The sequence below is a fragment of the Rutilus rutilus genome, assembly GCF_951802725.1.
Source record: "Rutilus rutilus genome assembly, chromosome: 18".
NCBI classification, from domain to species: Eukaryota; Metazoa; Chordata; class Actinopteri; order Cypriniformes; family Leuciscidae; genus Rutilus; species Rutilus rutilus.
In genome coordinates, this window is record NC_140231.1 from 1,313,043 (window position 1) to 1,337,667 (window position 24,625).

The 24,625-nt window shown below is 44.6% G+C and overlaps 1 protein-coding gene across 2 annotated transcripts in view; it reads left to right on the forward strand.

The window, feature by feature from the left end:
• Positions 1 to 24,625, forward strand: part of LOC311277499 (uncharacterized protein) — a 31,119-nt gene continuing 6,494 nt past the window's right edge. Inside the window, exons 1-9 of one of the 2 annotated variants that reach the window (XM_084387830.1) lie at positions 1 to 216; positions 293 to 383; positions 1,849 to 1,927; positions 2,008 to 2,056; positions 2,172 to 2,294; positions 5,419 to 5,523; positions 5,598 to 5,652; positions 5,732 to 5,784; positions 18,748 to 18,824. In XM_084387830.1, coding sequence (XP_084243956.1) covers positions 138 to 216; positions 293 to 383; positions 1,849 to 1,927; positions 2,008 to 2,056; positions 2,172 to 2,294; positions 5,419 to 5,523; positions 5,598 to 5,652; positions 5,732 to 5,784; positions 18,748 to 18,824 — 711 coding nt within the window. In that variant the 5' untranslated portion in view covers positions 1 to 137. The remainder of the gene's footprint in view (positions 217 to 292; positions 384 to 1,848; positions 1,928 to 2,007; positions 2,057 to 2,171; positions 2,295 to 5,418; positions 5,524 to 5,597; positions 5,653 to 5,731; positions 5,785 to 18,747; positions 18,825 to 24,625) is intronic. The other variant, XM_084387831.1, reaches the window with a different exon arrangement.

Genomic DNA, 24,625 nt, shown 5'->3' on the forward strand with positions numbered 1-24,625 from the left:
TCCTCGAGCGAGCGTGGACACGCCCACTTGTAACGACAGCGTTTCAGTAGTAATGATAGTTTCGGGGATTGTTGAGTAAAAGTAGGATCGCGGTTAAGAAGAACTGCACCGTTTCGCGTTTAGTTTGTTTTTTAAATATGATTGTTAAGAAAGCGTCAAGAGTAAAAAGCACCGGGCGCAACGTGACGCCGCTGAGAGCCGCTCCGTCATTCTCTAGTATGAGGACTTTGCGTTTTTACGTCTAATTCTGCGATACTAATCGACTCCTTATAAATGTCATTTTAACTCCTAGATTTCCAAACACATGGGTCTAAACGCAGTCGAAGTGCTCGTCGAGGTCGCCAGCTTTCTGGGTTAAAGGGATATGGATGCAACAAAGACAGGTGGGATTTATTATTAAATACTCATAATTACACCTGCCGCTGGAGTCACGTGTCAACGACTCTTGAGTTGTTGTTGTTGTTATTATTATTAGCCCAAATATTATGTGACTATCGCTCAGCACAGTCTGTTTACATTTCACCTCGAAGCTTTAGGACTGATGACTTTTTGTATTGGAAATGCTCATATTGGACCAGTTTATTGACTCGATTATTGATCAATAAACCTACTTTTAATATTAGTAAGTTAAAACTTCACGGTGGACTGATGATAGAGAGTCAAGTCATGTCGGAATTATCGTATTTACGAGTTGAACTCTGATGAATGAGTCGTAGGGTACACCGGGGCGATTATTATATAGCCTAACATAGGGTAAGAAAATGTGCTTTTCACTCCTCCCATACTCCTCCCACTCTCCATTGATGGAGCAGCAGATTTTGTGTGAAAATAAATGCATAAGGTGTCAAGGTCTTTTACTCCACACACACACACACACACACACACACACACACACACACACACACACACACACACACACACACACACACACACACACACACACACACACACACACACACACACACAGTACTGATACAAATACTTAAGATAAAATAATGTGTTTTTAATAATGTCTAAGTAATAGTTCAAAACAATCACTTTAGCAAAGTTTGTGCTATTTTCTGTTTATTTTCATAAATAAAATAATTCATTTTTGTTAAATTAATATGGGCTACTGTCATTATGTATAATATAACAATATATTTTAAAAAGTAAAGATTCTGAAAGCATTGAATGAGATCTCCATAATAATTTAAAATAGATTTACAGTAGTAACAATAAATTACATTTTATTATATGCTATGATTAAAATCATAATTTTTAATTATGATGGTTTCATTATAAATATGGTGATTATCTCTAAGGTTTGATATATGATATTTCCCATCTGAATCTAACCATGTCATGTCAACAAATGGAAAAGTCAGTCATCTGTTTATTATCATGTTAATTATTGTGTCTTTCACCCCAAATCCCATACTTTTACATATCCGTCCATTACTGAAAAACTGTTGCTTTAATAACATTGATCAAAATTGAACATCATTAAGAAGATCTTTGTTTTAAAATATAGACAATAAGTTTATCGATTCTTATTTGCTTCTTAAATCTACAACATTTTTAAAAACATCAAATATATCAGATTAGCTCAGAATCAGCGTTGCGCTGCTGTCCACGATCACGTCAAGGATCAGAACAATTTCCACGTGCATCTTGAAAAGCGGATGTTTATGAAAGTGCTGCAAGTTTTTGTGCATCTAGTGGTTTAGAGGAGAATAAAGTCAAAGGTGGTTTGAACCCCGTTGTATCCTACAAGTGAACACGACGTCCAGCAGGACCAGGAGATGATAGATAACGCAGTGCATAGATGTTTCTTTATTCCTAATGTCATATTGTGTGAATTTCAAGTTTCAGAGCCGTGAATGTGGGTGGAAGATGTGTGACTGGAGGAGCGTTGACGTCAGGATGCAGGAGAGATCACGGCGAGGTACGAGTGCTCAGACTGAACTCTAGTACGAGTGTAACAGAGGAAGTGTCACTATCCTCCTCTCTCTGTGTTCTCCGCAGGGCTCGTCGACCGCCCGCGTCTCCCAGGACTCCAGCCACGACTCCACCAGTGGGTTCTGAAGCTCCAGTTCAGTGTTCTGCGTGCTTGTGTTCCTCCGGCCTGTGAAAGCCGTTCTCTGTGTGTTCTCAGGTCTAACGCTGCCCTCTGGTGTTTCTCTGAGCAGGTCTGACGCTGCCCTCCGGTGTCTCCAGCTTTCTGCTGGACTGCTTGGATGTCGATTCTCCAACGTCAGACGACGACTTGACGCTTTCATCCATCGAGGAGTTTCGCAAAGCTGACAATTATGGTATTATTAATGTGTTTGAGAGCTCTGATTAAATTAGGAGTACTTCACAATTGTTTGCAAGCAGTGCTGGTCCTAAACTTCATGTCAGTGCATTAAACAATGCAAATTAACCCTCATCCTTCCCTCGCACTTTGTAACACATCTATCCCTCGTGGGTCAAAATGACCCGAAGCCCTAAAATTATACTTTTTTTTTGAAAGCTTATTTTATTTCATTTGGATAATATTTTTTTTTAGAGATTTTACATTTTTTGCGGATTTTTTAAACATTTTTTAATTAAATTTTATTTACCTTTTAAATACTAGATTTTCATATATCATATATAGATAAATAAATAGTAATTTTAGCTCATTCTTTCAACTTAAATTTAGAATAACTCATAATTTCATGCGTAACCCTTTTAATTCAGCTCAAAATATCTTACATTGGGAGTCTTTGCCGACCTCTTGTGGAAAAAATAATTATATAACATGATATTTCATGACACTAGATGGCGTTACAGCTCTATATGGAGCAAATAAAGTAATTCAGATCATAGACTGTAAAAAAATATGGACGACGCCCGCTCTCTTCCATTGGTGAGAAGTGAAGCCGCCAGTGTCCCGATATGGCGCTGACATCTTGGGGCCTGAGTCCGTGCAGTAGCGACCTCGGTACCAGACCCGTGCAGTAGCGACCTCGGACCAGACCCGCGCAGTAGCGACCTCGGGACCAGACCCGTGCAGTAGCGACCTCGGACCAGACCCGCGCAGTAGCGACCTCGGACCAGACCCGCGCAGTAGCGACCTCGGACCAGACCCGCGCAGTAGCGACCTCGGACCAGACCCGCGCAGTAGCGACCTCGGTACCAGACCCGTGCAGTAGCGACCTCGGACCAGACCCGCGCAGTAGCGACCTCGGGACCAGACCCGTGCAGTAGCGACCTCGGACCAGACCCGCGCAGTAGCGACCTCGGACCAGACCCGCGCAGTAGCGACCTCGGACCAGACCCGCGCAGTAGCGACCTCGGACCAGACCCGCGCAGTAGCGACCTCGGACCAGACCCGCGCAGTAGCGACCTCGGACCAGACCCGCGCAGTAGCGACTTCGGACCAGACCCGCGCAGTAGCGACCTCGGACCAGACCCGCGCAGTAGCGACCTCGGACCAGACCCGCGCAGTAGCGACCTCGGACCAGACCCGCGCAGTAGCGACTTCGGACCAGACCAGCGCAGTAGCGACCTCGGACCAGACCCGCGCAGTAGCGACCTCGGACCAGACCCGCGCAGTAGCGACCTCGGGCCAGACCCGCGCAGTAGCGACCTCGGGCCAGACCCGCGCAGTAGCGATCTCGGGACCAGACCCTCGCAGTAGCGATCTCGGGACCAGACCCTCGCAGTAGCAATCTCGGGACCAGACCCACGCAGTAGCGACCTCGGGCCAGACCCGCGCAGTAGCGACCTCGGACCAGACCCGCGCAGTAGCGATCTCGGGACCAGACCCTCGCAGTAGCAATCTCGGGACCAGACCCGCGCAGTAGTGAGCAGGAAGTAAAGCCGCGAAATCAAGGCCCCGCACTCACTCTCGGTGTGAAATAATTAATTATAGAAATTTAGATATTAAATTTAAAGCTCCAATCTCCTCAGTCCTCCGAAGATCCCGAAAAAAAGTCTGTTGGTGCTTCAGTGACTACTTCACTCAGAGATCCTGTCAATCACAGCTGTCAATCATGACGTCACACCACCGTTTTTATAGCATCAAATAACTAGCTAAAAACAATCGATTTAAAAAAATCTATTTCACCTTCGGAAAAAAGATATTTGAAGTGTAATTTAATTGTTTAGTTGGTCTCACGTCCCATTGAATAACACGGGGAGGCGGGGCTTATGACCTATTCTAGGACCAGCCACCGGGGGGCGATCGAGACGCTTTGGCTTCACTTTTCAGGGCTTGTGCGGCACGCTTGATTCAGATACACATGTAGACATTATAAAATATTTTTTTGGTAAAGTTTTTGCATTTTTAGTTAGAATGTTGACCATTTTAGGTTTTTCTATGTGTACTAAAGCATTCCTCGCATTCCATTCATTCCTAAGGGGGTCAAACTGACCCGTGAGAGAAGGATTTGTTACTTTTATAAATTTCAACCACAAACCTCCTCAAATCCATGCATATTTTTTTTTTGGTGTGTATTCGTGGTTCAAGTGCGACAAAAGTCCCCTCTGATGAACACTAAATTTTTACAAATGTAAAAAAAAAAAAATCGTGTCAGAACGACCCGTGGGAAAGAGGAGGGAATGGTGTCAGTAATGTTTCCATTTAATTCTTCCTTTTATTTTCTTTTTTTCTTCTAGCTTTAACATTAAAACAGCAAAATATACAATTATTTACTCACTATAAACATACAATAAACTATAAGAAATAAAACACAATTAATTAATAAACAAGTCTAAATGACTGACAAAATGGCGTTTCTGCTCTGACATCATCACGCTGTCAGTAAAACTATCACAGCTGAAACGACTTTCTAAAGGCATGATAAATATAGTTTACTCAAAAGCTCAAAAACTAAGATCATCAGTATTTCTCTAAATTTGCAAAAACTTCAGACTAATGGCCTTTGTTTTGTTTGTATGAATTAATGATGTGTGATGACACAAACTGAAAATATCAGTTCTAACGAAAAAGTGCACTAATACTGATTAAAACAATTCATTCACTGAATGGTGTGTCAAAAATAAATAACACTAATAATTTACACCTTGTAATTATTATTCAAGGCAAAGGGTAACAATTAGTCACCTTTATATATACCGCGCTTTTTACAACTCAGAGTGTTTCACAGCAGCTTTACAGAGATGACAGGACAATAATGCAACAGGTTGTTTCTAGAAGTTCAGTGCGCATAACTGTTCATCACAAAGTGTGTGGGCGCATGAGTCAGAAAGAAACTCTCAGGAGCTTGACGGATGCAGTTACTATAGAAAAACACTTAAAGATTCGGGGAAACACCGAAAACATTACAGCATTTGGGTTTGACATGACATGAGGGCGACATTTATTCCTTTAGTTCTTGATTCAGACCGATCTCAGTACAGTTGATCATGTAGAGTGTGTTCACCTAACGCTCGCTGTATTCCTCTCAGATGTTGATGACGCTCTGATGTGTGTGAAGAACTCCACTCTTCTGGATCTCAGTCACGCTCAGGACCTCGCGCTTCAGCTGACGCCAAACCTCTCCTCCATTGTTGGTGCGTCTCATTCAGGACTGATCACTTCACACGAACGCGTCAGTGCATGAAGGGCTGTTGTTTATTTCCTGCAGAACTCTCATTAGACCCTGAAGAGGAGGAGGAGTTCTCTCCTGTGCCAGCGGTCAGGTAACGCCACACACTTCAGGCTCTCGGCTGCTCGTAACTCATAACTCGTGTGTGTTGATGCTCCTCATGTGTTCCTCAGCCGGTCTCCTGTACGTGTGCCCTCGCAGACCCTGGCCTCAGACATGGCCTCAGGTACTCGAGTGTGTGTGTGTGTGTGTGTGTGTGTGCTAATGTTCCTCATGTGTTCCCCAGCCGGTCTCCTGTACGTGTGCCCTCGCAGACCCTGGCCTCAGACATGGCCTCAGGTACTCGAGTGTGTGTGTGTGTGTGTGTGTGTGTGTGTGCTAATGTTCCTCATGTGTTCCCCAGCCGGTCTCCTGTACGTGTGCCCTCGCAGACCCTGGCCTCAGACATGGCCTCAGGTACTCGAGTGTGTGTGTGTGTGTGTGTGTGTGTGTGTGTGTGTGTGTGTGTGTGTGTGCTAATGTTCCTCATGTGTTCCCCAGCCGGTCTCCTGTACGTGTGCCCTCGCAGACCCTGGCCTCAGACATGGCCTCAGGTACTCGAGTGTGTGTGTGTGTGTGTGTGTGTGTGTGTGTGTGTGTGTGTGTGTGTGTGCTAATGTTCCTCATGTGTTCCCCAGCCGGTCTCCTGTACGTGTGCCCTCGCAGACCCTGGCCTCAGACATGGCCTCAGGTACTCGAGTGTGTGTGTGTGTGTGTGTGTGTGTGTGTGTGTGTGTGTGTGTGTGTGTGTGTGTGTGCTAATGTTCCTCATGTGTTCCCCAGCCGGTCTCCTGTACGTGTGCCCTCGCAGACCCTGGCCTCAGACATGGCCTCAGGTACTCGAGTGTGTGTGTGTGTGTGTGTGTGTGTGTGTGCTAATGTTCCTCATGTGTTCCCCAGCCGGTCTCCTGTACGTGTGCCCTCGCAGACCCTGGCCTCAGACATGGCCTCAGGTACTCGAGTGTGTGTGTGTGTGTGTGTGTGTGCTGATGCTCCTCATGTGTTCCTCAGCCGGTCTCCTGTACGTGTGCCCTCGCAGACCCTGCCCTCAGACATGGCCTCAGGTACTCGAGTGTGTGTGTGTGTGTGTGTGTGTGTGCTGATGCTCCTCATGTGTTCCTCAGCCGGTCTCCTGTACGTGTGCCCTCACAGACCCTGCCCTCAGACATGGCCTCAGGTACTCGAGTGTGTGTGTGTGTGTGTGTGTGGCAAACACAACTCTGCCTGGCATTTATTTGTGAACTCGTCGACGCTAGTAGTGTTTCAAAATCCACAGATGCGTGAGGGGATTTACAGATGTGTGCAGCAAACCGGTTCAAGTCAAGTCAAGTATATTTGTATAGCGCTTTTCACAATACAGATTGTATCAAAGCAGCTTCACAGTGTTAAATTAAAATAATACAACAAGGTTTGTTTCTAGTGGAATTTATTGATTGATAAAATCAAATTAAATATCCCCAGAATATCCCCAACTGAGCAAGCCAAAGGCAACAGTGGCAAGGAACCGAAAAACTCCATCAGGTGACCCAATGGAGAAAAAAAAACCTTGGGAGAACCCAGGCTCAGTCGGGGGCCAGTTCTCCTCTGGCGTTTATGAACTAGAGACAGGATTTAACTGTAAGATTAAAAATATTATATGAATGCCTGACTGAAGAGATGCGACTTTAATCTTGTTTTAAACTGGGAGAGCGAGTCTGAGCAACGAACAGTATCAGGAAGACTATTCCAGAGTTTTGGAGCTAAATGTGAAAATGCTCTCCCTCCTTTGGTGGATCTGGATATCCTAGGTATGACCAAAAGCCTCGAATTTATTGATCTTAAAGAGCGTGATGGATTATAGGGCGATAGAAGATTCGTTAAATAGACTGGAGCTAAGCCGTTTAGGGCTTTATAAGTCAGTAGCAATACCTTGTAGTTAATACGGGACTTTATAGGTAACCAATGCAGTGATGATAAAATCGGTGTTATATGATCATATTTTCTTGATCTAGTAAGAACTCTAGCGGCGGCATTCTGGACTAACTGTAGCTTGTTTATTGAGGATGCAGGACAACCGGCTAATAAAGCATTACAGTAATCTAGTCTCGAGGTCATGAATGCATGAACTAACTTTTCTGCATCAGAAACTGATAGCATGTTACGTAGCTTAGCAATGTTTCTAAGGTGGAAAAAGGCTGTTTTTGTAACATATGAAATATGATTTTCAAAAGACAGGTTGCAGTCGAGTATAACACCCAGGTCTTTTACTGTAGAGGATAAAGTAACAGGACATCCTACGATGTTAAAGTTGTATTGTGAGAGGTTTTGTGGGCGTTTTTTTTTACCAATAAGGCAAGCAAGGCAAGGCAAGGCAAGTTTATTTATATAGCACATTTCATACACAATGGCAATTCAAAGTGCTTTACATAGAAGAAATTAAAATAATAAAAAGAAATAAGAATAATTAAAACAGTTTAGAAAAATAAAATAAAATACAGTACAAACAGTCGGACGAACAGTGGCACAGTGCTCATTCAGTAAATGCATATCTAAACAGATGTGTTTTGAGTCTGGATTTGAAAGTGACTACAGTAGGAGCACATCTGATCTCCTCTGGAAGCTGGTTCCAGCATAATAGCTAAAGCGGACTCGCCATGCTTTGAGTGAACCCTTGGCATTTCTAGCTGATATGATCCTAATGATCTGAGTGATCTGTTGGGTTTATATTCAGTGAGCATATCTGCAATATATTGAGGTCCTAGGCCATTGAATGATTTATATACCAGTAATAATACTTTTAAATCAATCCTAAATCTAACTGGGAGCCAGTGTAAAGACCTGAGGACTGGTGTGATGTGCTCATATGTTCTGGTTCTGCTCAGAATCCTGGCGGCAGCGTTCTGTATGAGCTGCAACTGTCTTATGGTCTTTTTGGGAAGGCCAGTGAGGAGTCCATTACAATAATCCACCCTGCTGGTGATGAAAGCATGCACAAGTTTCTCTAAGTCTTGTCTGGAAACAAAGCATCTAATTCTTGCAATATTTTTCAGATGATAGTATGCTGATTTAGTTATTGCTTTGACATGACTACTGAAACTAAGGTCTGACTCTAGTGTCACACCAAGATTCCTGACTTGATGTTTAGTTGTTTGACCCCTAGAGTGAAGGTATGCGTTCACCTTGAGAACTTCATCTTTGTTTCCAAACGAAATGACTTCAGTTTTGTCTTTGTTTAACTGAAGAAAATTTCTGTGTGTCGTCTGCATAGCTGTGGTAGATCTGCATAGCTGTGGTAGATCTGTGTGTCGTCTGCATAGCTGTGGTAGAGCTGTGTGTCGTCTGCATAGCTGTGGTAAGCAATTTGGTTCTTTCTCATTATTTGGCTCAGTGGGAGCATATACAGGTTGAACAGGAGTGGCGCAAGAATTGAGCCTTGAGGGACTCCGCATGTCATGGATGTCCACTCAGACTTATGGTCTCCTATACTCACATAATAACCTCTCCCATCTAAGTATGACCTGAACCATTTTAGGACTATCCCAGAAATCCCCACCCAGTTTTCCAGCCTGTCCAGAAGTATGTTGTGATCGACAGTGTCAAATGCAGCACTGAGGTCGAGTAGCACCAGCACTGATAATTTGCCTGAATCAGTATTTAAGCGAATATCGTTTATTATCTTTATGAGCGCTGTCTCTGTGCTGTGGTGCGGTCGGAAACCAGATTGAAAATTGTCAAAGTATCCATTCGTGCATAAGAATTTGTTCAGCTGATTGAAGACAACTTTTTCAATGATCTTGCCTATGAAAGGAAGATTTGAGATCGGTCTATAGTTGCTTAATATGGTCTTATCCAGATTGCTCTTTTTCAGGAGGGGCTTGACAACTGCAGTTTTCAGGGCGTTTGGAAAACTACCAGAGAGAAGTGAGGCATTTACCACTTCTAGAAGATCTGCTTCTAGACTGTTTAACACACTTTTGAAAAAAGATGTGGGAAGTGTGTCAAGAGCGCAGGTTGATGTTTTAAGGTGCTGTACGGTTTCTTCCAAAATTTTGCCATCAATTTCTTTGAAATCAGACAAAGTTACTTCTTTCTCAGGTGGTCTGATCTGTCTGACCCCAGAGCAACTCAAGGATGTGCTGATCACCTTTCTGATATTATTGATTTTCTCAGAGAAGAAAGAAGCAAACTCACTGCACTTGCTGTCTGAGAGCATTTCACTGGGAATCTGGCTTGGGGGGTTTGTCAGTCTCTCTACAGTAGCAAAAAGAGTGCGTGTGTTGTTTAAATTGCTGTTTATAATATTTGAGAAGAAAGTCTGTCTAGCTTTGCCCAGTTCCATATTGAAAGCATGAAGGCTGTCTTTGTAGATGTTATAATGGACTACAAGTTTTGTCTTCCGCCACATGCGCTCTGCTTTTCTGCATTGTCTTCTCATATTTTGCACTGCTGTTGAGTTTCTCCAAGGTGCTTTTTGTCTGCCACTCTTCTTCCTGACTTTCACAGGAGCAATATCATCAATTACACTTTTAACTTTTGAGTTAAAAGAATCAAGGAGAAAATCAACAGAGTCTGCAGATATGCTTGGTGTTAAGGATATAGCCTTCATAAATAGTACACTAGTGTTCTCATTTAAGCATCTCTTCTTGACAGGCACAGATCTAGCTTCAGTGGCAGGAGAGATCAATATATCAAAGAAAATACAGAAATGATCTGTGAACAATCGATGAAATGTTTAACCCTTACTGATAAGTAAATCTAGAGTGTGTCCATGATTGTGTTTGGGTCCATGTACATGCTGAGTCAGATCAAAAGTTTTTAAAACAGTTTTGATTTCTTTTGCCATATTGTTTTCTGCACTATCTATGTGGATGTTAAAATCTCCAGCAATGGCAAAACAGTCAAACTCTGAGGTAATTGTTGATAACAGTTCTGTAAAGTCCTCAGCAAAGGCTGGAGAGTATTTTGGAGGCCTGTAAATAATGATAAGTAAAATGCGTGGAGCACCTTTTAACATAATACCCAGATATTCGAAAGAAGGGTAATTCCCAAATGATATTTGCTTACATTGATAGATATCTTTAAAAAGAGCAGCTAGACCCCCACCTCTCTTAACAGCTCTGCAGACACTCAATAAAAGTAAAGTTAGGAGGGGCTGCTTCATTGAGGACTGTTGCACTGCAGCTGTCTTCTAGCCAGGTTTCATTTAGAAACATAAAGTCCAGGTTGTTTGTGGTTATTAAGTCGTTGACTAGAAGTGATTTATTTTTAAGTGAACGAATGTTTAAAAGTGCTAACTTAACAGTCTTACTTTTTGCCCCCACATCAAGCTTAGTTTGACGTGTAATAGGCACCAGATTAGTTGGGTTTGCTGTATTGAAGGCTATTGAAGGCCTTAGACTTTCTATCTTGTAATAGAACAGCAATAGAGAAAGATACAGGCACACTGGGTTCCCGCTTGTTCTGTAAACATTTGAGAAAATTACTGTTATCATAGCAGGGACCCAAAACATATCACTGAGAGCTGGTATCAGTTGTTTTTGGTTCACCTCGAGCAGATGGAGGAGGGTGTGGGCCCTGGCGTTGTGGCAGAGGCCGAAGAGCTCTCACAGGAGGAGGGGGTGGGCCCGCAGGCTTTGATGCGGGCTTTGGTGCGGGTGGTTGAGGTGCCTGCCGTTTTTTGGTTGGTATCTGGGGGCTTGCAGCAAAAGAGTGGGATAGTTTGGTTCCAGCATACACCAGTTCTTCCATTTTCTGTGAGAAGCACAGAAGTGGAGATGCTGGAGAGACGGAAAAAGTGTCTGGTGAGAGGGGCTGTTGCTCTGGTGTTATTGGAGGCTGTAATATGCTGTCCTGGCTTCCCTGGCTGTTTTCCAGGAAGTCGTCCTTGGGTGCTGAATCTTGGAGCAGTTCTAATGTGTCTGTCTGTGGTGAGCTCTGTGGGCAGGGCTCAGCTGAGATTGTGTCTGTGAGCAGAGGTTGTTGTGGCGGAGTGGTGTTATCATTGTCCTTGTGTGATATGTCAACCGCATGTCCATTTTGCTGCTGAAGTGAAGTCCCGTGGTCATTCATACTGTGTCCAGGTGTGTGTGTGCCGTTCAGATTGAGTGGATTGGCACACACTGCAGAAGGATGATTGAGGGAGAAGTAGATATTGTCCTTTAACACTCTTGAACCAAGTTTGTTTGGATGTCGGCCATCCCGATGAAATAGTTGTCTCTGACTCCAGAAAAGATTGAAATTGTCAATGAAGTTTACTCCTTTTATATTGCATGTTTTTTTGCAGCCATGTATTAAGCCCAAGCAACCGTGAAAACCTGTTTTTTCCTCTTGTTGGGAGTGGTCCACTGATGAATGTTTGAACTTTCAGGCACCGGTTTCACAGACAGGGCTTAGACTAAGCCAGGATTAGACCATAGATCAATTAGGACATTTAAGTAATTTTTATAAACATGCTTAGAAAAAAACATTACCGATGTGCATCTTAAAACTAAAAAGGCACTGATATATTTTTAAGATCAGTCAGTGCAAGTTTATTTCAGTGGAAACAGCTCAGACTTACATTTTAGTCTAGGACTAGTCTTAAGCCCTGTCTGTGAAACCAGGGGTCAGTCTTTTAAGTGTTTCAAAAAGTTCATTGAAATCCTTCTTAAGGAGTTCTGACTGCTCTTTATGAATATCATTCTTCCCCACATGTATGATGAGTCGATTTGCAGTCTTATGTTTCATCAGAATGTTCTGAAGTTCCCTGTTTACATCAGAAGTTGTTGCTTGTGGAAGGCAGCACGTAGTTGTATCCCTGCTGCTAATGTTTCTGATTATGGAGTCCCCCACTATCAGAGTCCTGGGCCCGGCTGCGCTCTGAGCTGAGTGCCGCTGTCTGCTCGACCTTGAGCGCCAGTTAGCATCAGTGTTAGCTACTGGCCCATTCAGTCTGTGTTCGATCACATTTATCACATTTGGGGATTCCTCATTTACATTCATTAGTACTTCAAATCTGTTCTTAAGATGTATAGGCGGTGGTAGCAGACCAGTGTTTGCAATCCTTGTCAGAGCTGTATCTGGGGTAGAGGATGCTACTGCGGCAATATGTGATGCTCGTGACAATCTGATGTCTTGAGTGCCTTTGGGTCTCGCTCCCTGTTTGTGCCATCAATTTGTAAGTCGATCGGCTTGTTTCTCTACCTGTCGAGGAGCACTAGTTTCATGGGACTCACCGGCTGTATGTTGAGGGTGTCCATGAGGAAGCTCTGTTGTGTGCTCCGTCTGGTTTGGTGGTCCCGTAAGTAACTTTGTTTCAAGAACTGCTATCCTTTGTAAAAGTCTGTGGCAGTTAGTGCAGCAAGTAGATTCTTGAAGAGGCATTTTCTCTTATCCTTGTAGGCAGTTGTGTTTTCCTTTCCCGGAATGTAAGCTGGTCGGGTAAAAGAATTCTGCGTTTTTGTAGTATTCCAAACTTTGTCGTATGAGCACTGTGCTGATTTGCTGAAGTTAAAATTAGGTGATAAAAGGAAATAAAATATAAAAATATAGGAGATAAAATGTAAAAGCGATAGAGCAAAGCGCGGAGCAGTAAGCAAGAGCGTCCGAACAGTAGCTGAGCAGGAAGCAGATAGTACCTCCGTCTTGTCTGGATTTAATAAAAGAAAAGTACGCGTCATCCAATCTTTTATATCTTTAACACACTCTGTCAATTTGGATAATTTAGCGTTTTCATCCGGCCGTGATGAAATATATATTTGAGCATAACAATGGAAACTAATTCCATGTTTCCTTATAATATTTCCAAGTGGCAGCATATATATTGAGAATAATAGAGGGCCTAACACAGATCCTTGCGGCACTCCATAGTTTACTGAAGTTATGATCGATTTTTCTCCATTTAAATAGACAAAATGGTAGCGGTCAGATAAGTATGATTTGAACCAGCTTAATGCTTGTCCTTGAACACCAGTATAATTTTGTAGTCGATCTAAGAGTATTGTGTGATCTATAGTATTGAACGCAGCACTAAGATCAAGTAAAACTAGTATTGAGATACAGCCTTGGTCAGAAGCTAAAAGTAAATCATTTGTGATTTTAACGAGCGCAGTTTCAGTGCTATGGTGCGGCCTGAATCCTGACTGAAACTTTTCATAGATATCATTTTCTTGCAAGAAAGAGCCTAGTTGGGCGGACACAGCTTTTTCTAATATTTTAGACATAAATGGAAGATTTGGAATGGGTCTATAATTTGCTAGGTTATTATGATCTAATTGTGGTTTCTTAATGAGTGGTTTTATAACTGCCAGTTTAAATGTTCTAGGAACATGACCTAAAGATAAAGATGAGTTAATAATATTGAGGAGAGGCTCTTCCACTATAGGTAACACTTCTTTCAGTAGTTTAGTGGGTATAGGATCTAATAAACATGTTGTTGTTTTAGATGAAGTGATGTTTATTTAACTTTTGTTCTATAGTTGTAAAGCACTGTAATTGTTCTTGCGGGGTGATAATTGAGGCTGAATTATAAGGCGCGATTGAAGATTGAACGTTTACAATTGTGGTTCTGATGCTTTCTACTTTCTCAGTGAAGAAGTTCATGAAATCATTACTACTAAACTGTAACGGGATATTTTGCTCCGGTAACGTCTGTTTATTTGTTAGTCTAGCCACGTGTTAAATAAAAACCTTGGATTGTTTTGGTTGTTTTCTATTAGTTTGCGGAGGTGCTCAGCCCTGGCCGCTTTTAGTGCCTTTTTATAACGTGACATACTGTCTTTCCACGCGATTCTAAAGACCTCTGAATTAGTTTGTTTCCATTTACGCTCTAAAATACGGGTTTCTCTCTTTAGAACATGCGTAGTATTGTTGTACCGCGGTGCTTTACTTTTCTCTCTGACCTTTTTTAATTTAATGGGTGCAACAATATCCAATGTTCTAGAGAGAATGGTGCTCATAGTGCTAGTTAGTTCTTCTAGTTCATCTGTTTGTTTGGGTTCAGGCAGCAGCTGAGACAGATCAGATAAGCAATTTGAGAAATTATCTATGGTGGATGGAAGGATTGTTCTGCCTGGTCGATAACGCGGCGCAGCATGACATTACAGCAGTACATAATATGCAAGTGACCATGTAATGGTCAGTAACATCATCACTTTGTGGAATGATATCTATATCGGTTGGATCGGTTCCATATGATATAATTAAATCGAGTGTGTGATTAAGACGATGAGTTGGTCCGGTGATGTTTTGCTTGACCCCAAAGGAGTTTAATAAATCTGTAAACGCAGCCCCTAACGCATCATTTGAATTATCTACGTGTATGTTAAAATCTCCAACAATTAATGCTTTATCGACGTTGACCAATAGATCTGAGAGAAAATCTGCAAACTCTTTTAGGAAATCAGCGTAAGGCCCTGGAGGTCTATATACAGTAGCCAAGGCTAGAGATAATAGGGATGTTTTTCTTACATCTGAGAGCGTAACATTTAGTACAAGTACTTCAAACTAATTAAACTTGTCACCTGTTTTCTGGGTAACATTAAGAATATCTCTATAGATTGTTGCAACACCGCTGCCATGACCAATCAGACGGGGCTCATGCTTATAACAGTATCCTGATGGAGTAGACTCATTAAGACCGAAATAATCATTTGGTTTAAGCCAGGTTTCAGTAAGACAAAGTACATCTAAACTATTATCTGTGACCATTTCATTTACAATAACTGCCTTAGGTGTGAGCGATCTAATGTTTAGAAGACCTAGCTTTAGAAATTGTTTTTGTTCACTAATAGTGAGATTTTCTGTTTTAATAACAATTAGATTTTTCCTAGAACCTGCAGTAGATTTATTATTTGATCTCACTAAACGAGGAATAGACACAGTTTCTATGCAATGTTCTACACTAGTATTTATATCAAATAAGTTGGTGCAGCAGAGACTGTAATTTGGACTTTTGGTTACTAGTCAAACGGTATTTAACATCTCGGAGATGTTGTCCGACAGAAGATCCGCTCCGATTCTGCTTGGGTGTAAGCCATCAGCACGGAAAAGCCTAGGACGCTCCCAAAACAGATTCCAATTATTTACAAAGAGCAGTTTCTGCTCATTGCACCATGACATTAACCATTCATTTAGCGCGAATAATCTACTGAACTTTTCATGCCCTTGTCGGTACGTGGGAAGCGGTCCTGACACTATGATCGTTATTTCAGGCGATGTGCTGCGTACCGTCTCGATCAGGCTCCTGAAGTCTTTCTTCAGAACCTCCGTCTGCCGCAGCCTGATATCGTTCACTCCAGCGTGCAACACAACGGCTCCGACACGCTCGTCACCGTTCAAGATCTCGGGTACCCGCGCAGCGATATCGAAAACACGAGCACCAGGAAAGCAGTGACTGCGCACCTTACTCTTTTACCTAACGTAACGTCGACGTGCCGGGCGATGGAATCGCCGATGATCACAGCATCGCGTTCTGTTTCGCGAAGAGGGGAGAAGCGGTTCTGGGTGGAGATCTCGAAAACCGGGAAGGGCGGAGAGATTCTTGCTCTGGTCCTGGCCCCGCGTCTTCCGCTGCGGAACCACCCAGGCTTCGTGGTGGCGTGTTGGAGCCGGAGTGAACGAAACCATGGCTGATCGTGACCTGGGCGCTCGGGACCAATGCTGAGAAACGCACGGAGTAGACGAGGTCGGAGTCAACGGGTTACTAAAGTTAGTCACTGATTTGTGTGCATCGGCGCGTCATGTTTCAAGAGCTAAACGCCGATCTCTCAGCTCGGCTTGTTTCTCTAAAAGATCACGGATCTGCTTCTCAACAGCTTCCAGCTCAGACTGCAGTGCGTGCAGCTCAAATGTGTCCTCACCTGCACCTAAAGGTAGACAACTTACATCTGATATATTCGCCATTTTAACAGATGGACAGTAAGTTAGCAACGACGCTACCAGTGATGCTATCAATATTAATACTAATTTATGACTGAAGTCTTGGATATAATCCGTCTTTTTAGTGGTACGGGCGTAGAGTAGACGCACAATAGGCGAAAAAAATTTCGTTTGTAAGTGAGTGTAAAGAAGACGCGCTCAGCCGTGACCCACAGGTGAAAACTGGTGTTGGATCACAAATCGGCTTGAGACGAGTCTGCTCAACAGTCCGCGTTGTAACTATGACGTTTGAGCAGCAGTGCTTCTCAGTGAGGAAAAGTAGAAAATGTTTGTTGTAAGTGAGTTTAAAGAGAAAAATCACGGATTATGAATCAAATCGATGGAGCTCCAAACACAACAACGCGTTCAGACGAGACGCATGCGCAGAAGAAAGAAAACTAAAAGAAGAAAAGAAGGTTCACAAATAAATGCCAGGCAGAGTTGTGTTTGTGACATAAAACATTTGTAACTAGATGTACCGCATGGCGGTACAAAATATGACCGCCGCTCAGGCCTGCACTGGCTTTCCACAAAAATAAATGACGTGGAGCAATTTGGCTGTATTGCGTGTTTATGTATATAAGTTGTATATTTTAAAAGACTGTCTGGAGTATTCCTGTGGATCATGGATAATTTAGAGTTTTGTAATTATTTGCTATTACTATTTAAGTTTTATATCAAAAGTCATTAGACACTTAACATCCGTAATGTGAAAATGTCACATTCATAACAGTGGTTTTCCCTACATAATGTATTATAAAAATGAGTTTCAAAAACACACTTATTGTGTTCAAGCAAGTCTTTTTCATGCTACATTGGTAACAACAAACAGCTTAAAAAAAAACTAAAAAACTAAATTAAACTCATTCCCACTGTACCTAGTAGAACACTTAAGTAAATGTCCCATTGAAATTAATGGGATTTTATGGATTTAGGTGAAGAAAGTGTACACATAATACATTTTGGTCTGTACCATGAAGAGAAAACTGATTCAACTATATAAACTATATATTTTCTGAAAGCGTAGACTCTCAGGATGTGATCTAACATGGCATGAAACATGTCCCACCCACCTCATTAGTATACTGCCCAAGCATAACACATTGGGTATTGGTAAATCGGGTATATGGCTGATACCTAAAAAAAGTAGTAGTATGTGCATGTCTGTCTGTGTGTGTGTGTATGTGTGTGTGTTTGTGTATGTGTGTGTCTGTGTGTGTGTGTGTGTGTCTGTCTGTGCGTGTATGTATGCGTGCGTACATGTGTGTGTGCGCGTGTGTGTTTGTGTGTGTGTGTGTGTCTGTGCGTGTGGATGTCAGTGTGTGTGCATGCTTGCGTTTGTTTGTATTCCTGCATGTGTGTGTGTGACAGTATCATCCTAAACCAGCAACCCTTCGCTCAACAGCACCATCTACAGGCCGATGAGTGTACAGTCACTAAATGTGCACATAAATGAATTTATTTTATACCCCCCCATGGATGAAATTCTACGAAACTTAGCAGAGGATACCCCCAGAGGATGTCAAGTTAATCATACACATGAAATATGGTGCAGTTCTGAACATCTCAACTGAAGATAGGGGCGATTAAAGCAGAATAATATTGCATTTTCATTTTTTATGGGAGGGGCTCAAATCACTAATGAGTGATTATGGGCTAGGTTGATGTGGGCCCTTAAGAGCAACATACCATAAAAATTTCTTCATCCTCGGTGCCACGGTTCAGGTAGTTATTTAGGAAAGACTGCATTTTTTGGGGTTTGGGGGCCCAGCGCGGGGGGTGAGTGGCCCCCGGGGACCAAACGAAATTTTTCCGTATAAGTCTAGTGGGGCTACATGCCCACCAAATTTAATGTTCCCCGGTGTTTCGGTGTCCCTGGTATCGTTGACGGAAAAATCAGTAGATTGACAAAAAAAAAAAAAAAAAAAAAAAAAAACTTAGACAATCCCTATATGAGCGCTTTCGCTACGCTAGCGGCGGTCATAATTATTATTTTTTTATTTGCAAATCTCATTTTATTTATTTGTGAGTTTTATAAATTTTTGTGAAACTCTTTACATTTGTTTGTGAATCTCAATCTATTTATTTGGAATAATGTAACAATTCTAACCCCACACTGAGTGTGTGTGTGTGTGTGTGTGTGTGTGTGTGTGTGTGTTTGAGTTTATGAAGCTGTTGTGTTGTGTTTCTGCTGCAGGAGCTGAGTGTGTGTGTGTGTGTGTGTGTGTGTGTGTGTTTGAGTTGATGAAGCTGTTGTGTTGTGTTTCTGCTGCAGGAGCTGAGCTCAGATCAGTGCAGGAGAGAACGCCTGTGAACACCAGACCTGTCACTCCTTACCCTGCTGTCAGAAAGGTGATTAATACTCAAACTGTGTGTGTGTGTGTGTGTGTGTGTGTGTGTGTGTGTGTGTGAACTGGCAAATGTGGTTCACAAGGACAAAATATCAGGTTACTCACCGCATTACGAGGACACTTGGTTTTATGAGGACATCTCAGTGTCTTCATAAACCTGAGGCCATGATATGTTCTTTTCAAGCATTAATTAATGCCCATATAAAAAAAAGACCTTACAAACCATGTTGTGTATGTGTATATATTACAAATATGACCTTATATACCCTGATGTGTATGTGTAAATTGTCCCCGCAAACCAGCCATTATAGTCACAAAATAAAATAATAAAATAGCATCACTACTACTCGGCCTTCTAAAAAAAGAAACTCCTCCTCCTCTTCCTCCTCGTCCTCCACCTCTTACACACACTCTTCCTCGTCCTCTTCCTCCTCGTCCTCGTCCTCTTCCTCCACCTCTTACACACACTCTTCCTCGTCCTCGTCCTCGTCCTCCACCTCTTACACACACTCTTCCTCGTACTCTTCGTCCTCGTCCTCCACCTCTTACACACACTCTTCCTCGTCCTCCACCTCTTACACACACTCTTCCTCGTCCTCTTCCTCCTCGTCCTCATCCTCTTCGTCCTCATCCTCTTCCTCCTCGTCCTCCACCTCTTACACACACTCTTCCTCGTCCTCCACCTCTTACACACACTCTTCCTCGTCCTCTTCCTCCTCGTCCTCGTCCACCACCTCTTACACACACTCTTCCTCGTCCTCATCCTCTTCCTCCTCGTCCTCCACCTCTTACACACACTCTTCCTCATCCTCATCCTCTTCCTCCACCTCTTACACACACTCTTCCTCGTCCTCTTCCTCCTCGTCCTCCACCTCTTACACACACTCTTCCTCGTCCTCCTCCTCGTCCTCCACCTCTTACACACACTCTTCCTCATACTCTTCGTCCTCGTCCTCCACCTCTTACACACACTCTTCCTCGTCCTCCACCTCTTACACACACTCTTCCTCGTCCTCTTCCTCCTCGTCCTCCTCCTCTTCGTCCTCATCCTCTTCCTCCTCGTCCTCCACCTCTTACACACACTCTTCCTCGTCCTCCACCTCTTACACACACTCTTCCTCGTCCTCTTCCTCCTCGTCCTCGTCCACCACCTCTTACACACACTCTTCCTCGTCCTCATCCTCTTCCTCCTCGTCCTCCACCTCTTACACACACTCTTCCTCATCCTCATCCTCTTCCTCCACCTCTTACACACACTCTTCCTCGTCCTCTTCCTCCTCGTCCTCCACCTCTTACACACACTCTTCCTCGTCCTCCTCCTCGTCCTCCACCTCTTACACACACTCTTCCTCGTCCTCATCCTCCTCGTCCTCCACCTCTTACACACACTCTTCCTCGTCCTCATCCTCTTCCTCCTCGTCCTCCACCTCTTACACACACTCTTCCTCGTCCTCCTCCTCTTCCTCCTCGTCCTCCACCTCTTACACACACTGTTCCTCGTCCTCATCCTCCTCGTCCTCCACCTCTTACACACGTTCTTCCTCGTCCTCGTCCTCTTCCTCCTCGTTCTCCACCTCTTACACACACTCTTCCTCATCCTCATCCTCTTCCTCCACCTCTTACACACACTCTTCCTCGTCCTCTTCCTCCTCGTCCTCCACCTCTTACACACACTCTTCCTCGTCCTCCTCCTCGTCCTCCACCTCTTACACACACTCTTCCTCGTCCTCATCCTCCTCGTCCTCCACCTCTTACACACACTCTTCCTCGTCCTCATCCTCTTCCTCCACCTCTTACACACACTCTTCCTCGTCCTCTTCCTCCTCGTCCTCCACCTCTTACACACACTCTTCCTCGTCCTCCTCCTCGTCCTCCACCTCTTACACACACTCTTCCTCGTCCTCATCCTCCTCGTCCTCCACCTCTTACACACACTCTTCCTCGTCCTCATCCTCTTCCTCCTCGTCCTCCACCTCTTACACACACTCTTCCTCGTCCTCCTCCTCTTCCTCCTCGTCCTCCACCTCTTACACACACTCTTCCTCGTCCTCTTCTTCCTCGTCCTCCACCTCTTACACACACTCTTCCTCGTCCTCATCCTCTTCCTCCCCGTCCTCCACCTCTTACACACACTCTTCCTCGTCCTCCTCCTCCTTGTCCTCCACCTCTTACACACACTCTTCCTCGTCCTCATCCTCTTCCTCCTCGTCCTCCACCTCTTACACACACTCTTCCTCGTCCTCATCCTCTTCCTCCTCGTCCTCCACCTCTTACACACACTCTTCCTCGTCCTCCTCCTCTTCCTCCTCGTCCTCCACCTCTTACACACACTCTTCCTCGTCCTCATCCTCCTCGTCCTCCACCTCTTACACACGTTCTTCCTCGTCCTCGTCCTCTTCCTCCTCGTTCTCCACCTCTTACACACACTCTTCCTCATCCTCATCCTCTTCCTCCACCTCTTACACACACTCTTCCTCGTCCTCTTCCTCCTCGTCCTCCACCTCTTACACACACTCTTCCTCGTCCTCCTCCTCGTCCTCCACCTCTTACACACACTCTTCCTCGTCCTCATCCTCCTCGTCCTCCACCTCTTACACACACTCTTCCTCGTCCTCATCCTCTTCCTCCTCGTCCTCCACCTCTTACACACACTCTTCCTCGTCCTCCTCCTCTTCCTCCTCGTCCTCCACCTCTTACACACACTCTTCCTCGTCCTCTTCTTCCTCGTCCTCCACCTCTTACACACACTCTTCCTCGTCCTCATCCTCTTCCTCCTCGTCCTCCACCTCTTACACACACTCTTCCTCGTCCTCCTCCTCCTTGTCCTCCACCTCTTACACACACTCTTCCTCGTCCTCATCCTCTTCCTCCTCGTCCTCCACCTCTTACACACACTCTTCCTCGTCCTCCTCCTCTTCCTCCTCGTCCTCATCCTCTTCCTCCACCTCTTACACACATTCTTCCTCGTCCTCTTCCTCCTCGTCCTCGTCCTCCACCTCTTACACACACTCTTCCTCGTCCTCATCCTCTTCCTCCTCGTCCTCCACCTCTTACACACACTCTTCCTCGTCGTCTTCCTCCTCGTCCTCCACCTCTTACACACACTCTTCCTCGTCCTCTTCCTCCTCGTCCTCGCTCTCCACCTCTTACACACACTCTTCCTCGTCCTCATCCTCTTCCTCCTCGCCCTCCACCTCTTACACACACTCTTCCTCGTCCTCCTCCTCTTCCTCCTCGTCCTCATCCTCTTCCTCCACCTCTTACACACACTCTTCCTCGTCCTCCTCGTCCTCGTCCTCCACCTCTTACACACACTCTTCCTCGTCCTCATCCTCTTCCTCCTCGTCCTCCACCTCTTACACACACTCTTCCTCGTCCTCTTCCTCTTCGTCCTCCACCTCTTACACACACTCTTCCTCGTCCTCCTCCTCTTCGTCCTCCACCTCTTACACACACTCTTCCTCGTCCTCCTCCTCTTCGTCCTCCACCTCTTACACACACTCTTCCTCGTCCTCTTCGTCCTCCACCTCTTACACACACTCTTCCTGGTCCTCCTTCTCTTCCTCCTCGTCCTCCACCTCTTACACAAACTCTTCCTCGTCCTCTTCCTCCTCGTCCTCATTCTCCACCTCTTACACACACTCTTCCTCGTCCTCATCCTCTTCCTCCTCGCCCTCCAGCTCTTACACAAACTCTTCCTCGTCCTCTTCCTCCTCGTCCTCCACCTCTTACACACACTCTTCCTCGTCCTCCTCCTCTTCCTCCTCGTCCTCTACCTCTTCCTCCACCTCTTACACACACTCTTCCTCGTCCTCCTCCTCGTCCTCATCCTCTTCCTCCACCTCTTACACACACTCTTCCTCGTCCTCGTCCTCCACCTCTTACACACACTCTTCCTCGTCCTCGTCCTCATCCTCTTCCTCCTCGTCCTCCACCTCTTACACACACTCTTCCTCGTCCTCATCCTCTTCCTCCTCGTCCTCCACCTCTTACACACACTCTTCCTTGTCCTCTTCCTCCTCGTCCTCCACCTCTTACACACACTCTTCCTCGTCATCTTCCTCCTCGTCCTCGTTCTCCACCTCTTACACACACTCTTCCTCTTCCTCGTCCTCTTCCTCCTCGTCCTCCACCTCTTACACACACTCTTCCTCGTCCTCCTCCTCTTCCTCCTCGTCCTCATCCTCTTCCTCCACCTCTTACACACACTCTTCCTCGTCGTCCTCGTCCTCCACCTCTTACACACACTCTTCCTCGTCCTCTTCCTCCTCGTCCTCCACCTCTTACACACTCTTCCTCGTCCTCCTCCTCTTCCTCCTCGTCCTCCACCTCTTACACACACTCTTCCTCGTCCTCCTCCTCTTCCTCCTCGTCCTCTACCTCTTACACACGCTCTTCCTCGTCCTCTTCCTCCTCGTCCTTCACCTCTTACACACACTCTTCCTCGTCCTCCTCCTCTTCCTCCTCGTCCTCTACCTCTTACACACGCTCTTCCTCGTCCTCTTCCTCCTCGTCCTTCACCTCTTACACACACTCTTCCTCGTCCTCCTCCTCTTCCTCCTCGTCCTCTACCTCTTACACACGCTCTTCCTCGTCCTCTTCCTCCTCGTCCTTCACCTCCGCCGCATTCATCGTGAAGCGTGCAGCAAGCGATTTGCAAAGATTAATATAAAGGTTAATAAAACGTTACACTCACTTCTTCTTCTGGAGGTGCAGCAGGAACACGAATAGTTGCTACCGATCCTTTATTCAGGAGCAGCTTCTTAGCAAAACCAGCTTTACACTGACCCTCGTTTGTAAAGCATTCTGGTGTGTGAAATGATTCACGCATATATGAAAGCATTGACGTTGATCGTGGGGAATATTCCCTTCGAAAACAAACTCAGCCACTACGTCTTCAGCGGTTCGGATTTAGGAACATCAAAATGTTGCTGTGTTCCTTATTACACCCAAGAGCAGAACACCACACTCGCTTAGACGCCATTCTGCTCATAGACAGTGCTCCAGCGTATCAACAATGCGGACTATGATGACAGCTCGCTCAGGGCGGGTCTGTGTTGAAACGCTGCTGTCAATTAACAATTTTAATTTTATATTTTCCAAATGTAGCATTCGGTAATAGTTATGTTTATGTAAGGAAAGTATTATTGCTTTAGATTTGTGTTTAGTTTATTGACATTGTTTATCTGGTGTTTATGGCCATGTAAATAAATATAGCATGTGTTATACATAAAGATTAATCAGTATTTTGGCAAATGATGTGGGTGTGTTCGAATGTACTTTTACAACAATTGTTTAGAACACGTAAAACTGCGCAGCGTTATCACAACAATGAATTCGACATACAGTAACATCTATGATAACCAATGTAGTATTACACCTTACTTTTCTTGCGGTTAATTCATTTTAATGAAATAAAAGTGTGATGAGGTTCAAGAGTCAGGAAGGAAGAAGACAGGGGTCGGCGTGACTGGGACTCGTACTTTATTAAAATGAAACAAAACAAACAAAAGTCGCGCACAACACGCATTCACCGTGGCAACCGCGACGGCACAAAACAGTTCAAAAATGAGAGCTCGGATCCACCGGTTTTCTTTCTCTGCGTCCAATTTTCTCTTCAGTCTCTCGTTCCAGCGCGCGGCTTATAAGCGGTCTCTCCACGCGGATCACTGCAATAAGATACAGGTGTTCGTTATTTGCACTTGACCTACTTGCGGGAGTCCCGCTCGTCTCGTTTCTCTCTCTCCCGTTACAGACCGCGCTGAACCACGCCCGTTTATTTTCAGTGTCAAATATCACGAT